General features: G+C 38.0%; 1 protein-coding gene across 5 annotated transcripts in view; it reads right to left on the reverse strand.

Moving 5' to 3' along the window:
- MARCHF8 (membrane associated ring-CH-type finger 8) overlaps positions 1-18,199 on the reverse strand; it is a 104,351-nt gene that overhangs the window by 24,028 nt on the left and 62,124 nt on the right. For all 5 annotated transcript variants that reach the window (XM_037497514.2, XM_054690700.1, XM_054690699.1 and 2 more), the window contains one exon: positions 1,853-1,903. In XM_037497514.2, coding sequence (XP_037353411.1) covers positions 1,853-1,903 — 51 coding nt within the window. The remainder of the gene's footprint in view (positions 1-1,852; positions 1,904-18,199) is intronic.

Consider the following 18,199-nt stretch of genomic DNA (forward strand, 5'->3'; position numbering starts at 1 on the left):
AATTTTACTGTTCAAAACATTAAAATTCAGAAGTGTCCTTCCTCAAAGCCACATGGCTAGTAAATCCTCATCCATCTAATTGGGAAGCCCACCTGGAGCAACTCCCCAGACTTGTGCTCAATCCATAAAATGTTGCTCTAGATACTATAAGCCAATAGTTTACAGGCTTTTTTTTTTTAATAACTATGCTCTCTTTCATATAAAGTTTTACTAAAACCACAAACAGGCATATATCTGAAGTACAGGATAATATTAACCTTCTTTCAGAACTGCCCTTAGCCATTGGGGCAAGGCAATGAGTACTACTACATGCTTCCAAAGGTTTAATATGTTTTAACTAGACAGGTCACCTGGATCTGTACCTTCTCATTTTTCTTGATGCTTAAGTGTTGGACAGCTCCTTCAAACCATGTTAGGGCACAACCAGTTATTTTACTCAGACAGTAATGATCTACACAGTTCTAGAGCTCAGTTCTGTAGCTCCTACATTCATGGTTGAAGGAAAAGCAAAAGAAAAGAAATGGAGGTTAGACTATGAGGGAGTATTTGGTAAAAGGTATTCTTATGAGGTGGCAGAGGCCTGTGACTTAAGTGACTGGTCTGAAAGGAAAGAGGGTCAAGTATGAAGCAAGGGGCACTCTCTCTAAATGATGGATGTTATTACATCACAAATACGCCAAAGAACAGATTAATTAATTTCCCAGAGGATTTGTTAGACTGTACTTTTAGTTTAAAAAAATAGGGTTATATGAATGAAAAAATCTTTGTAGTTTGGAAATTAAAAGGGCATATACTGTGACTGTTTATTTCAGAGTACTTAGTGGGCCTGGACAGCAGGACAGGTTTTGTCACACTGTTCAGATTTTCGTGTCAGTGTGTGACTGACTGGTGTAAACATGAGAGAAGGTCCATTTCTGCAAGGTCCCTGCATGGACATAACTGCACAGACAAGGCATTGGCCACAGCCAAATGTAGACAGTAATCGGTCTGGGTTGAGATATGAGCAAAGAGGCAGCAAGTTCACTACACAAGACACTTGTCTGCTGGCTCCTGGATCATACCTGGCATCTGCTGAGCTCTTTGGCAGGCCACTCAAGTAACTACACCATACATATGTCAGTGCTGTTTGAGGGCCAATTTAACCTCTCAGCCCTCCTTGTTCTGGTGACCGTCCAGCTGGAAGTGGCCTTCTGATTCAGTTCTGGCCAGTGAGATGTAAACAAATGTCAGGCAGTTGTGTGGGGCTTCTGGGTTAAGTTTCTGCCTTCCTGATGAAAAAGACAGACTGACTTCTCCATCTTTATCATTCATATTCCTGCCAAGGCCACCGCCATGGTGCCGGGAGATCTAGCTCTCATCCTGAGAACCTGAAGTGTTAAGTATGAGGATGACAACATTCTAAGGAAGGTGACAAAGAGAAGAAAGAAAGTCTCTTCGTCTCTGGCAACATCGGTGAGCAAATGCGTCAGCCTTGGCCCATCTACATTCAGACATTTTGTCATTGAAACCATATAAATCTATAATTATTTACGTCACCAGAGTTAATTTTTTTGTTTCTGTCACCTAATTGAGGTGACAGATACTCTGATAATTCTCTAAATATCTTTTATCTGAAAGCAAGTGGTTCCCATTGGAAGAAATGGGGGTTTCTTCTATCAGTCATTTCCCCCCCTTAAAATTGCCTCACTAGTAGCACAAAATAGCTATATTCTTTTTTTGTATGGTTTCAGAGCAGATTAAAGAAATGTATCCAGAACTTTATGTCCTAAAAAGAAAACACTAAAAACACATTCCAGGTATAAAAATATAAAATAGCCCGCTACAAATTTAGCATATTTCAGTGGGACTCTACCTTAGAGATGTTACTTGAGTGACTCATGGAATGTCCCAAAGTCTTCTCATTCTGCAAGAAAACCAAACAGTGTTAAGTATAAAGCTTGCATTAAAACGTGCAAAGAACAAGTAATTGATCATGACAAGGCTACTGACAGGTCATTCCTTCAACTACAATTTGCTGAGCACAAATCACTCTGTACTAGCTAGCTATCAGCTACTGGAGAATTTAGCAAAGATGACTAAAATAACTGTCCCTGTGCTAAAGGAACTTAAATTAACAAAAGAACAGGAATTTAGAATTAATGTAAAAATATGAGGGCAATAAATGCCTTACTACACATTCAAGAGGAGGTTCTAGACAGATATAAAGGTTGCTCTATCTTGTGCCTCCCCGGTGGTCTAGGGATTAAGTCTCAGTGCTATCACTGCTACTGCCTGAGTTCCATCCCCAGTCAAGGAGCTAACCCACAGACTGTACAACAGACCTCTTCTGTCTCTCCCACTGCTCCCCTTAGCAGTGTATCTCAGTAAATCCTCCTGTTCTACTCCCCACTCTGTCTCTGATGAATCCTCTCACCCCACCCACCCCCATGCCTCTGGTCTACACCCCAGTTCTTCTATGCACACACACGCACACACACACAAAATAAATAAAAATTAAATTTTAAAAAAGTTGCTCTATCCATATAATTTGATAAATGAATTTAATAACAAAAGTTTTTATTTTCCATTAAAACAATTCAATATTTTATATTGGTAAAATCAAATAAATAACAAGTTCCATTATATACAGTAGTTTTATTTTTTTTTAAAGATTTATTTATTTATGCTTATAAGAGCTGGGGTACAGGCCAGAGGTATGGGGTGTGAGGGGATTCACCAGAGACAGAGTGGGGAACAGAACAGGCAGATTGACCGAAGTACACTGCTGAGGGGAGCAGCAGATGAGTCAGGAGAGGTCTGCTGCGCCATGTGGGTTGCTCCCTGGCTGGTCGGGAATCGAACTCGTGTTGCAGTGGCCGTAGATAGCTTCATAGGTTGCATCTTAACCCTTGCGCCACCAAGGAGGCCCAGATACAGTTGTTTTAAAGTCTGAAAGCAGTCATATTTAGGGCTGCTTTCTCTATTATTTTGTAGGAAAATAAACAGTTCAGTCCCAATATAGATCTGATTTTCCCCCCATTAAACATTGCTATATTTATTTGTACAGAAAATCTAATAAGTTCAGGAACACAACAGACCTATCTTCTAGGAAGCAAATCTGAGTATTAGTTCAAATCAGTTGTTCACTTATTTATTCCATATTTGTTTACTGTGGGATTCCTATATGCAAATAAACATGTCAGGCACAGACCAGAGACAAAAAATAATTCTTTTTTTTAAAGATTTATTTATTTATGCATACAAGAGCTAGGATACAGGCAAAGATAAGGGGGGAGGGTGATATTCACCAGGGACAGAGTGGGGAATACAAGAGGCAGACTGACTGAAATACACTGCTGAGGGGAGCAGCGGGCTAGACTGGAGGGGTCCGCTGCACCATGTGGGTAGCTCCCTGGCCAGTGGACGGCTTCACAGTGCTGTGCTTATTTAACCCCTTGCACCAGGGAGGCCTGAGACAAAAATAATTCTGACTTCTAGGCCTGATAATGTTAAAAGAGAACTGCTTTGAAACCATTTGTGCAGGGAATATATAACTAGGAAAAAGTTGAAAGAATGGCAAAAATATGATATATTACATAAAGTGGGTGACACCAATCTGTCCTACAATCCAAATGGCATATTTCTGAGTCAGAAGATAGTTTAGAAAATATCAATGTCAAGAACTGGGATTAGGCATACCAAAGAGGAAAAGTTTTATTCTAGGTATAAGCTTCAATGCTCAATAAAAACTTTGACAGATTACTTCTACACAATCTGTAAAATGTCTAGTCCTGATTAGAGGATGCTACCACTTGTACCCTGGGAGATATGACAATCTCACAACAGCTCCATCCTAATAGAAGGCACCAGCAAAAGCACACTGTGATGCATATACTTCCTGGCTTGTCTTTATCTCCATGTCCCTTTGGTGAATTCTTTTTAACTACATTAAACAAGAGAGCGCCTCAGACCTCAGCTCTTCTCATTGTTGTGTCCCTTAGACTAGTGCTTCTCGAACTCTGTGCACTTGAATCATTTAGGGATCTGGCTAAAATGCAAACAGATTGTGACTTGTTAGGTCTGAAATAGGTTGAGAGTCTGCATTTTCAATAAGCTCTCAGATGACTCCTTGGTGCTGATGCCAAACCACACTTTAAGACAGAAGTTTCATTTAAAATCCTGAGCCAGAATAATCCATAAAAGCTATGACTCATTTTTTCAAAAGTAAATCAGGACTATTATAAAAGTAAGTTTCTGTTTAAAAGATGGCAGTGAGGCTACAGTTAATTTAATACAAATAAATCAATCAGGATACATACATTGGGAAAGACTTAGTCTGAAGGTGTGAGAAAGAAAATTTTTGTGAAAGTAAAATGTTACCAAATCACAAAGATAAAGGGAAGCTCTGCTGAAAAAATAAGAAACATTTCACAACTTAATCAGCACTGTCAATGATGTTTTGCAAGTCCATGTATGGCTCCAATAGACTATACCTTGGGGCAAAACAAAGACCCAAAGACTAAACACATCCTGGAAAGTAGAAGCCAAGAATTAATAAGAAGATAATGAAGTGAGATGTCTAAGCAAGTTTTTAAGATTCTGTATAAAAGAGTTAAACAAAATAACTTCATGTGGGAGTTCTACTGAGACACTGACCAGAACTGGCCACTAAAAAAACACAAAATTTAAGAAAAAAAAAACCTATGTGTAACAGACACTACTGCCTACCTAATACCCAATCCTACTGACAGAACTCTCCAGAAATGGACCCAGCTAAAAATTCTCACTTCCTCAGACTATTTTGTCTTAGAAAAAAGTGGAACATAATTAAGAGCACCAACATATGCACAATGGGAGTACCAGGGGGAAAGAAGAGAAAGGAGACAAAAATAAATAATGGCTGAAAAGTCCCCAAATTTGAGGAAAACATCACTCTGCACACTCAAAAACCTAAATTAAACTGCATAATAAAAGGAAGGGAACCACACTCAGACAACCAAATTAACAGGCTGAAATACAGAGAAAATTTTAAAAGCAGCAAGAGAAAAATATCTCATCATATATACAAAGGAACCCCCTAAAGACTAACAATGACTTCTCATCAAAAACTATGGAACCTGAAAACTGGAGAAAGACGAATTTAAAAAACTGTAACAAAAAGAATGTCAACAAGAATACTATATTAAGTGAACCTATTTTCAAAAATGAAGATATTCCCAGAAAAACCAAAACTCAAAGAATGTGCTGCCAGCAGAGATACACCTTAAAAGAAATACTAAAGAGAAGTTCTTCAGGCTGAGAGCAAGTTAACACCAAATAGTAATTAGAAACCACATAAAAATTACAAAGAATGCCAGTAAAACTAATTATATAACTATGAAAGACAATATACATGCATCCCTCTTTTCTAAAATGTTTTAAAAAGGAATTTTATAAAAATGTGTATTTAACTGTATTGTTGGACCTACAACATAGATAATGTAATACTATATTGACAATAACAAGCAAAAGCAATGGATAAGTACTAAGTGTAAGGAAATAATGACAAATGGCAATTCTAACCCACAAAAATAAATGAAGAGAATGAGAAAGGGTAAATAACTTTAAAATAATAAACTCTATAAATAATACATGTTCTCCTTTCTTTTATTTAAGAGACAGTTATATAAAGTAATAACTGCAATGATAAATTGTGTTGATAAAAAATACACAAATGTATGATGATATTAAAGAAAGGGAAGAAGATGGGCCTCCCCGGTGGCGCAGCAGTTGAGCGCTGGGTTGCGAAGCTGCCCGCAGCCTCTGCGGCGCCGGTTCGATCCCCGGCTGCTCCCCGGCCACTGGAGGAGGGTCCCACATGGCGCGCAGACCTCTCCTGCCGCCCGCTGCTCCCCTCAGCAGTGTACCTCGGTCCTTCTGCCTGCTCTGCTCCCCGCTCTGGCTCTGGTGAATTCCCTCGCCCTCCCGCACTTCTGACTGTACCCAGTGCATGTATAAACAAAATGAACAAACAAACAAATAAAATAAAATAAATAAATAAATAAAACATGCCTCTAAAAAAAAAAAAAATAAAAATAAAGAAAGGGAAGAAGGAACAGGAGTACATAGGAATAATGTCCACATATTTTAATGGAATTAAATTCTATGAATCTGGGCCTCCCTGGTGGCGCAAAGGGTTAAGCACCGCACTATGAAGCAACCCGAAGCCTCTGCAGCACGAGTTCGATCCCGGCCGGCCAGGGAGCAACCCACATGGCGAGGCAGACCTCTCCTGTTTTACCCTCTGCTCCCCTCAGCAGTGTTCCCCACTCTGTCTCTGGTGAATACTCTCACCCCCACCCATACCTCTGGCCTGTACCCCAGCTGTTGTATGCATAAATAAATAAATCTTGAAAGAAGAAATAAATTTTATGAATCTGAAGCAGAGTCTGTTTAGGAAAAAAATGTATACTGCAAGCACTAAGAAATAACTTAAAAAAAAATCACTTCGTGCAAAAGAAAACAGTAAAGGAGAAACAAAACATGTATATATATTATATATTAAAAAAATGAAAAGGTAGACATATTGCACCATATTAATTACAGTATTTAACAATCCAGCTAGATAATTTTCAAAGAGTGTAAAACAAGTTACTGGATAAATAATAGTTTATTTCAATAAATGAGGTTGGGACAATTGGACATACACATGCACACAAATGAAACTTGATTCTCTTCTTCACACCAAACACAAAAATTATAAAAACTCGTATTTTGTAACAACACAATATAAAAACTCAAAATTAATTAACCAGGCCATAAAATAAAAACCAAATTTAACTCTTATAGTAAAATGCTGGAGTAAATCTTCATGATTATGGATTAAGCAAAGTATTCTTTAACATGACAACAAAACCATAAATGACAAAAATAAAAAACAGATTAACTGTTAAGTGGACTTCATCAAAATTAAAATGTTTATGTTTCAAAAGACGGTCAAGGGCCTCCCCTGGTGGTGCAGCGGTTGCGAGCTGGGCTGCGAAGCTGCCCGCAGACTCTGCAGGGCCAGTTCGATCCCAGGCTACCAGCGAGGGTCCCACATGGTGCGCAGACCTCTCCTGCCGCCCGCTGCTCCCCTCAGCAGTGTACTTCAGTCCCTCTCCCTGTTCTGTTCCCTGCTCTGGCTCTGGTGAATTCTCTCACCACCCTGCGCTTCTGACTGTACCCAGTGCTTGAATAAATAAATCTTAAAAAAAAAAAAAAGATTCCAAAAGACGGTCAAAAAATGAAAAGAAATTTACAGCATGAGAGGAAATATCTATTAAATATATCAAGTGAGGGATTTATAGCTAGACTATATAGTATCTAAACAATGGTTATAAATTCAGTAATAAAAATAATTTTAAAATAAGCAAATGTTCTGAACAGACATTGCTTCAACGAAGATATTCAAATGGCAAGAAAACACATGAAAATAATAGAGAGGAACTTTCTAAACTTGATTAAATGTATCTACAAACAATCTACAGGTAATAATAATCTAATGATGAAAAACTAAATGCTTTCCTCCTACAATTACATGTGCAAATTCTGAAAACTGAACAAAAAAATTAATTCACTTAGAAAATAGGTAAAGAAAACAATGGAAAGACAGTGCAATGGAGATACTACTCAGATGGCAAAAAAGCATAAGAGACATTCAACATCAGTAGCCATTAGGAAAATGCAAATTAAATCATGAGATATCACTATACACCTATTAGAATGGCGAAAATAAAAACAGTGACATCAAACAAATGCTGGTAGAGAAACTATGTCACATATATTGCATGTAGGAATGTAAACTGTCACACTGACTCTAGAAAACAATTTAGAAGCTTCTTTAAAATTTAAAGATGCAATTTCCAAACATGCACTTAACATGAAATCACTGCTCTTCTGGGCATTTATATCAGAGAAATGAAAACATGTGCATGATATTAATAGCAGTTTTTGTTCAACCAAATGACCTTCAACATTTAAAAAAACACTGTGGTATACCTACCATGGGATACAGCTTAGTGGTAAAAATGAGATCTCAAAAGAATTACACTTAATAAAAAAGGAGAATCCCAAAAGATAAAATCGGAGAAAATGAGAATAGGTCAGGGCTTGTTGGTGGTTAAGGTGGGAGCAGGGGCAGGAGGAAATTGGGTGTGGCTATGTAGAGGCACCTGAGGGATCCCTGTGGTAATGGAAATGTTCTGTATCTTAACTATAGCAATGTCAGTATCCCGGTTGTGATACTGCATTATAGCTTTCTAAGATGTTACTACTGGGTGGTATTAGATAAAGGATACATGAGGTCATGCTGTATCATTTTTACAACTGTATATGAATATACAATTATTTCATAATATAAAAGTTTAACTATAAATACACATACATGTATATGTGTATTTATATGTGTGTGATTAAAAATCGTAATGAAAAGGTAAATATAAAAGCAGGATACAACTACATGCTGCCTACAAGAATAACATTTCAAATACATAAACACACAGAGACTAAAAATAAAGGGTGGGACACCAATAACAAAATTACACTAATCAGAAGATGACAGAGATGGTTTAAATTACCTGGCAAAGACTTTAATAAGCAGCTAATACAAAAATGCTCCAATAAGCAATCGCAACACTTTTTTTTTTTAAAGATTTATTTATGCATATAAGAGCTGGGGTACAGGCCAGAGGTGTGGGGGGTGAGAGGATTCACCAGAGGCAGAGTGGGGAACAGAACAGGCAGATTTATAGAAATACACTGCTGAGGGGAGCAGCAGGCGTGCCAGGAGAGGTCTGCAGTGCCATGTGGGTAGGTCCCTGGCCGGCTGGGGATTGAACTTGTGCTGCAGAGGCTTCACATTGCTTCATAGTGTGGTGCTTAACCCCTTGTGCCACCAGGGAAGCCCCGCAAAATTCTTGACATAGAAAATAGACTCAATAGCAAAGGAAAAGAAGTCTAACAGTAGATTAATATATAACAAAAACAGAAGAAAATAATTAAGAACTCAATTGAAAAATATATTCAGTATAAACAACAAAGAAAAATGATTTTGAAAATATAGGGAGGGACCTTAAGCAAAAACAAATGATGTAATAACCATGTCACTGGAATTTAAAAAGGAAGAAAACAGTATTGTACTGAAAAATATTTAAAGAACTAGCTAAAATTTTCCTAAATTTGGAGAAAGATATAAACCTACAGATTCAGAACCTGAATGAACTCCAAATGGAATTAACTGTAAGAAAAAGAAGAATGATTCAAATGACTGAATCAGGAACCAATGTGACCAGTAAGAAGTTGTCAAGTACTTATTTACAATAGCTAAGCTATGGAAACAACCCAAATGCCCAAAAATAGATGACTGGATCAAGAAGATGTGGTACATATACACAGTGGAATATTACTCAGCAATCTAAAAAGGTAAACACATTCAATTTGCAGTAACATGGATGGTGCTAGAAGGGATCACGCTCAGCAAAATAAGCCAGAAAGAAAAAGAAAAATACCCAATGGTCTCACTCATAGCAGAATATAGAAAACCTAAATAAGGGACCAGGAAAAAGACTATAATGAAGAAAAAAATCAAAGTCAACAAGCAACTATAAACCAGAGACACACTAGGGGGTGGGGGGCGGATGGGGAGAGGAAGGATTAGGGTCAAAATAAGGGGGTTCAATTGTATAGGGAATATAACCAAAATGAAAATGCATACATTGTGCAAAAATGATGTAAGAATTATATAAAATAAAATATTAGAAAAAAAAGAAGTTGTGAAGTGATGACAATGAAGAATTGTCTACTCAGAAATGAATAGCTGGTAAAAAATACCCTTTAGGAATGAAAGAGGAAATAAAGAATGACAATGAAGACTAACAGTCAATATAGCCACTCTAAAAGAATTTGCTTAAAGGAAGTTCTTCAAATAAAAGGGAAATGATACCAGAAGAAAATGTGGGATATCAGCAATAAAGAAAGGGCCACAGAAAGTCTAAGTGTTTGGTAAAAAACAATTGATTGTGGCTCTCCCCTGGTGGCGCAGTAGTTGAGTGCTGGGCTAGGAAGCTGCCCACAGCTTTTGCAGCGCAGATCTCCGGCTGCGGCGAGGGACCCACATGGCACGCAGACCTCTCCTGCCACGCCCGCTTGCTCCCCTCAGCAGTGAATTTCGTCGGTCTGCCTGTTCTGTTCCCCACTCTGGCTCTGGTGAATATTCTCACCCTCCCGCGCTTCTGACTGTACCCAGTGCTTGTACAAATAAAATAAATAAATCTTTAAAAAAAAAAAAAAAGATTGTTTTCTCTTGACTTCTTCAAAGTAGGTTTGATAGGTGAAATTTAAACAATAACATTCCATCCAGGGTTTTCAAAGTATGTAGATGTAACATATAAGAAAAGTAGAGGATAAAGGGCAAAGGTAAATATTTTCTACATTGTGGTAAAGTTTCTACATTCCAAATTAAGTAGCAAAATATTGATTCTAAATAGATTGTAAAAGTATGTATCTTGCAATTCAAACAAAAAAATACAGATATCAATAGTTAAAATCAAAATAAACATGGCAATGATTGCATTAAGTGCACATGCCATAATCACAACAAATAAAAAACAGAAATGGGCAGGAATAACTTTTTTTTAAAGATTTATTTATTTATACAAGAACTGGGGTACAGGCCAGAGGCATGGGAGGGTGAGAGAATTCACCAGAGACAGAGCAGGGAGCAGAACGACCGAAGACACTGCTGAGGGGAGCAGTGGGCGAGACAGGAGAGGTCTTCCGTGCCCTGTGGGTATCTCCCTGGCCAGGGATCGAACCAGTGCTGCAGAGGCTGCAGGCAGCTTCACAGTGCAGCGCTCAACCCACTGCACCACTAGGGAGGCCCAGGAATAACTTTTCAATGATCAACTATATGCTGTCTATAAGAAATTCATTCTGATGATATAGTAGGTTAAAAATAAAGGAATAAAAAAATATATACCATGCAAACACAAATCAAGATACTCCAAGGGGGGGGGGGAAATACTCAAAAGTTCATCAATGGAGAAATGAAAAAATATATATACAGTACTGTACATAAAGTGATTTAATCATTTAATGTCACTTAATGACTGGCATACATTCTAAGAAATGTGCAGTTAGGAAATTTCATCATTGTGCAAACATCATAGAGTATAATTACACAGACCTAGATGATATAACCAATACACACCTAAGGCTCTATGGGATAGCTTACTGGCACCACTGTTGTATATACAGTCCACTGTTGACCAATACAGCGTGACCATATATCAAAACAAAGGAATATTATTCAGCCATAAAAAGTAATGAAATATTAACACATTCTACAACATGGATAAACTCTGAAAATATTATTCCCAATGAAAGAAGGCAGACACAAAAAGTTATATAGTGTGTGGTTCCATTTACATAAAATATACAGGACAGACAAAACTATGTGGTCAGAAAATAAATTAGTGATAGCCAAGGGCTTGGGAAGGGAAGACTGAGAAGTGAGTACTAATGGGTATATGTACTTACATTGAGAGGGCAGAGCTTCTCTCCCTGTGGAGTTGGAATGTACCACCTTGCATATGTATGTGTTCTCAAACTTGAAAGTTCCTAAAAACCATTAATTAGGGGATTTCTAAATCCAGATTTCATTATGTAGGTACTGGCATTGGTAACTGTCCTCCATTCCTAACCCCTCTTTGCTCCCCTAAGGTGGGGGAATGGGACTGAAAGTCCCAACCTTCTATTCATGTGGTTGATCTTTCTGGTGACCAGTCCCATCCTGAAGCTATCTGGGGATACACCAGGGATCACCTCATTAACATAAATTCAGGTATGTTGAAAGGTTCGTTATAAATAACAAAAGACACACCTATTACTCAAGAAATTCCAAAATCATTTGGTGCCAGAAACCAGGAACAAAGACCAAGTATTTTTCATTACACCACACATTTGAAAGAAAAAAAAAATCACAGCCTGTGAGTGCTGGAGAAGATGCAGAGAAAAAGAAAAACTATTACACTATTGATAAGAATGTGAGCTGGTGAAACCATTATGGAAAGCAATCTGGATTTACCCCTTCAAAAACTGAAAATAGAAGTACTGTACTGGCAATCCCACTCATGGGCAGAATATGAAATCATCAACAAAAATAGTGTTTGTCCCACAATAACCACAGAAGAATTATTTATAATAGCTAGGACATGGAAGCAGCCTAAATCTCCTTCAGTGGACACATGGATCAAAAAAGGTGATACATCAATACCATGGAATGTTATATAGCTACAAGAAAGTTTGAAATGCAGCCATTTTTAACAAAATGGAGGACATAAGAATTAAATGTAGCAAAGTAAGTCAGAACAATAAAAACAAATATTGGCTATTCATATAACAGATAACTGGACAATGTAAAACATTTTCAAAAACTACTGGACATCAACAAACTTCCTAAGGGCTCAGAGGTTAAGAAGGAAGAGAAGCAGGACAAGAGGGGGAGCAGGAAGTGACAAGAGGACATAAGGAATGGTGCTGGGGAAAAATATTGCCCTGATCAGTGAATCAATTGAATTACATATCCCAAAATTCACAGATTGAAGTCCTAGACCCCAATGTGGCCATATTTGAAAATAGCACAAAATTAATGTTAAATAAAGTAGTAACAGCAGGGCCCTTATCTGATAGAATTGGTGATCTTCAGAGAAGAGGACCAGGGTTCACTTCTTTGTCTACACACACAGTTTCATTATGGTAGTCCAAACATACTAATATAGTGGGCAAAAAATGATTTTGAAAAATTATAAAATAATCTACATCTATCGCAAAAATAAAAGCAAAGCCTAGGTAGCTTTAAGGAATTTTTTTAAATGGCATAAGATATCATTTTAGAGAAAGTTCAAATTTAAAATTAAGTTTACGGCTCATTTTAAATGTCATTACAATTTTTACTCAGAAAAAAAAAATTACACCACAAAAACTAAAGGGGAAAGCCTACAGTTTATTAAAACTCTTTCAACAGATGAACTAAATCAATTTATTTAAAGTAATGCAAAATGCATCAATAACTGTCTTTAATAAAACAATATAGTCCAAATTTACAGTAATGTGAATATCTACTTTATTTTTTAACGTTTTAATGTGGCAATAATGAAGTAACACTCAACTAGAAGTCATGTGGGATGATGAAGCATATGGCCCTAATAGCTAAATACTTGTTCCTGGGTCATTCATTTATATTCTCTGGATTTTGGTTTTAGTCTTTATAAATAGGGCTTGTGTGAAAGGGAGTGGAGGAGAGAAACTATCAGAGATGACCCTTTGGTTCCTCTGAGCTCTTAAATGTGGTTGTATTTATGGGGAACGTGTTGCCCTGCTTAGTCAGTACCAGACATAATGTAGTTTTAAACTTACCCCTAAAATTATGAATAGGTTTATATTTCTAAAACTCTTTCTGATATAGGCTGATAAATTAAATGCTTTTTAAAATGTCACAAATGATTTGAATGATAATCTTCCTAGAAATATAATGATGAATACAATATTTTCCTAATACACTTTTTAAAGATTTATTTGTAGTTATACAAGAACTGTGGTACAGGCCAGAGGCGTGGGAGGGTGAGAGGATTCACCAGACAGAGCAGGGAGCAGAACAGGCAGACGGACCAAAGACACTGCTGAGGGTAGCAGGAGAGGTCTGCCACGCCATGTGGGTCTCTCCCTGGCCAGCTAGGAATTGAACTCTCGCTGCAGAGGTTGCAGGCAGCTTCACAGCACTGCACTCAACCCTCTGCGCCACCAGGGAGGCCCTCCTAATGCATTTTTTATTAAATAATTTTCATTTTCATTTGCTGACTATGAACATTGTATTGGGGGAAAAATGTTTTGTATTCGGTGATTTTTTTTTAAAAAAACTTAATTATACAAATAGTAAAATAAACAGATTTTTAATTTCTGCCACTTAATAGATCCAATAATTACATATACCCTTGAAATTAGCTGGAAAACCTTTATCAATAAAAATCAGAATGCATTTGCTCTAAAAGTTGTAATAGAAATTATAACACTGTAAATACTGCCTATGTGGTTGTATAAGCAAGTAATCTTTATGAAAGACTATTCAATTGTACTCAGAGAACACATTTCTTTACCATCTACCATGTGCCAAATATTATTCTAAATCCTTGGGAACATAAAACAGAGAGCTCCCCCTTATGAAAAGTCTTAAGACTTTGCAGAACAAGGCTGTCTGTCTTCTCTGGTTGTCTCAGAGCTCAGAGTGTACGTGTTCAGGGGGTGTTGGTTTACTAAGACTTTCAAAACTACAAAGAATATTTCATGATGAAATACGTATATCCAAATTGACCCAGATCCCCTGATGCTAATTCTCTTTATCTTTACTATTTTGTTCCCACAGCTCAAAAGCATCTCATAAGCTAAGCAAAGTTAACAGACAGCATACATATAAAATAAGACAGACAAGCAAATGGAACATTAGAATGTCCTTACCAAATGAAATTACAAGTCTGGCAGGGACACACACACACACACACACACACACACACACACACACGATAAGTAACAAAGACCCTTTGTTACTGTCCCGTTTTCTATCATTTTCCAGCGTATGAGCAGCTAAAAAATCCTTCCAGAATGAATGCTTTAAGGTGCTTTCTGAAAACAATACTTCCTCTAGAAAATACAATGGAGTCTGCAGCTGAGCTCATTCAAATTACAAACAAAATAGTCTTTCTCAGGATTTTCCAAAGTCATAATTGCAAGACTTAAACCATATGGGCAATATTACATCAATTAAAAAAAGCATTTTTTTATACCAAGAGTAGGAGGATATCATGAAAAAAAATGCTATACTTTACCTACTTTAATGTTTATTTCGCTTACGCATACCTTTCATAATTTCAAAAACCATTATGTTAGAAACAAAGCACATCCTTAAAAATGGAATTAAATTACTATGCTTCTTAATAGTGAGGCACCCTTGTCAAATTCCAGTTCTGTATAGATTTGTTCCACAAATCCACAAATGCCATTCCTAAAATTAATGAGAAATCCAACCTCTGCTGACAGGGCACTTCTCCTACCTGAAGCTTCATTTTCCAGCAAAATGCATCTGAGTTCTAAGTGCAGCTCTTCCCAGCAGCATGCTCCTTAGGTTCTGCCTGCACAGCAGCTGCAGCCCTACAGCAGTCAGCAAAAGCACGTCGTCTGGCTACTTGACGTGTGTGGGCTTGCTGGAGCCCTCAGCATTCACTCCTGTGATCAAACTGGACTAGCTACTTCCTCCAGCTGATTTCCAAGGCACTAGGTAATGAATGAATAATTCATGACAAGTCCATTCCAACAACCAATTTCTGTTCTATGGTCTACTCTCCACAGCAAACTGCAATGTAAAGATTCTAAACTGTACCTGATGGGGATGCAAGGAATGAAAGTTCAGTTTTCTAGTCAGTGACAGTAAATGTCACTAGAACTGTTTGCTTTTCTTTCAAGCTAACCTATCACCCAAATTTATTGAAGGAATTTGTTTTAAAATAGAAAAGGTAAAAGATTAACCACAGTTATCTGACAGAGAAAAAAAAAAATCTTTTTTTTTCCCTCCACAAAACCTTTCCCACATAGTGAGCTCTGGTTGTAGGAAAAACAGCAAAGTGCTGACCCTGAGATCAGCAGGTCAGTATTTAGCAAAAGATCCATTTCTGCAAGGCATCGAAATCATCATGTGGTAGGGGAAGGGAGCTTTCAGTATCAATGCCAGGAAATAAATTGCTTTAAAGGGGAATTTTCCTGGTCTCTCAAGCTATAAATAAATCTTTCAGCTCATTGTTATTCTTCTAAGAAGAACATGAACATTCATTTTCACCAATTTGTCAGTGCTCCCACATTTCCAAATGAGTGATATCTTAAAGCAGTCAATTCTCTACAACCAAACGCTAAAATTCCCAGAGAAACTTGAACATAAAAAAGAAAGGCTCATACTCCTACCTCAGCTCTGCCTCCTGAAGTCTAGTCCCTCACCCATCATTTTTACCTGCTGCTTCAAATCTTTCTCTTTCTTCTATACTCATTCTGCAGAAGTTTTTGCACTGTAAATACTTCAAGCTTTTCCTCTCTGGGTAAGTTAATTTTTCAGCTATGACTATTCTGTAACTAGCTGCTTCTAATTTATTTGTTCTGCAGCTTGGTTTTCAATGTGGCTCTGACTCTATTTTTTCCCTTTCACTTCACTGTCATTTTATTATATCATTTCTAAACCTGCATTTAATGAAACCCGGGTTCTTAACAGCGTACTCCTTAACAGTTTACTTGGATATTCTCTTCTTTTATTAACAGTTTCTTTCCATAATACACACTGTGCCCTTCTCTCCATCATGCTATGGGTGCACAGGTCTGGCCATGTCCCCTTACTGGCTCACGCTTCACAGGGATGTCCTGAGGGGCTCCTTTGTGTTACTGTGTAGCTTAGGGATGCATTCTAGCAGCCTCTGCACGTGTGTTGGGGGAAAGGGGCTTACGGAGTATGAAAGAGGGAAAAGGGAACAAGTAGCTCACTTGGGCTAGGATTACAGTGGCTCAAAGTCTCTCTTTTCTTCCCATGACTCATTCCTTTCCGTCCCCAATATTTTTTAATTCCCTCACTTCTTATGAGATTTCCTTCCCAGCAGGCAGAGTCAGCCCAAGATGTTCTCATCCTCCTTTGCAGTCATTCCATTTCCTCCAAATCGTAAGTATCCTGGGAAACCCTCCCCACTATCCCTGGTCAAGCTGACAAGACTGCAAGACCACTGACTTAGACTTGAAGCTGATGAAGCAGCTATGCAAAAATCTACTGCCTGCAGGTAAACCAGTCCTTCAACCCCAACTAAAGACCAAGGAACCTCATTAAGTAGATTAGGGCCAGGCCTCCCAGGTGGCGGTGGCGCAGCAGGTTGAGTGCCGTGCTGTGAAGATGTCCGCAGGCTCTGAAGCGCGGGTTCAATTCCTGGCCCACCAGGGAGAAACTCACATGGCAGACCTCTCCTGCCTCACCCACTGCTCCCCTCAGCAGTGTCTTCATCTGCCTGTTCTGTTCCCCACTCTGTCTCTGGTGAATTCTCTCACCCTCCCGCGCCTCTGACTGTACCCCAGCTCTTGTATAAATAAATCAATCTTTAAAAAAAAAAAAAGATGATGATCAGGGCAACAGGTACCCAGACTTCAATCTCAACAGCACATTCTTTAGAAAACAGGGGGGTGATTAAAACCCCCAGCAATTGCTTTCTCTGGTGTATCAACATATATATAGGTCAAAATAACCTGGGACCAAAAGCTCTTTCCCCCGACCCCCAAGAATAATTACATTTTTGACTTCAATGACTCACTGTTCCCTCTATATAAATTAAACTCAAATGTATGATTGCTAGGGCTGTTCTGACAAAGTAAAAATCTGTCTGACTTCTTCCCAGGTTCAAATCCTCATTTTGATTACCTAATAAATTCTTTGTCTAATTATTACTGAGACTTTTATTCCAGTTAACACTTCACCTCCCTTCACCCTGACCCAGCCCATGAGTAAGATAAGGGTAGCCCTGTCACCTGTGGCTCACAATGTGTCCTTTCTTCCACTTACTATGTTCCAAAGAGACAGGTTTGTATATGTTCCCTTCTGTCAGGGGTTCTGCTAACTTCCAGTTTACTGTTAAAGATAATCAGCACTAGGTTTTATCGCTACTCTATCTTCCTTCTCTACTTCTTTTCCAGTGTGGACAAACCAAAACAGTGATCTCCAATCTCTACAAGACGACGCTGTCACATATTCAGGGAAGGGCTTCCATACACCTGGAATTCCCAGAGCTCCAACAGGACTGCCTATACCCACCCACCTCCTGCCAGAGCCATGAGAGATTTCTCAGTATTTTGTTGACTTCCCTTTTCTCTCATCAAGCCTCTGTGTGGGGTTAAGAATGATTCTAAGTCAAACCCTCTGAATTCTTGGAAACTTTCATTTCTCTCATTGACCATTTCTCTCTTTGAATTTGCTGCTGATAATATTTCTGCCAGTTCTTATTTATTTGCTTTTCATATCACAAAATCTAAAAGGATAAATACTTGGAAATTTTGCTTTACTCTGCCATAGTAAAACAGAAATCACGTTATGATATGATCACATCAGATACAGTTCTATCTCAAAAGACTCAGCACA

The sequence above is a fragment of the Talpa occidentalis genome, unplaced genomic scaffold (assembly GCF_014898055.3).
Source record: "Talpa occidentalis isolate TD23 unplaced genomic scaffold, MPIMG_talOcc4v2.1 talOcc4.8, whole genome shotgun sequence".
NCBI lineage: Eukaryota > Metazoa > Chordata > Mammalia > Eulipotyphla > Talpidae > Talpa > Talpa occidentalis.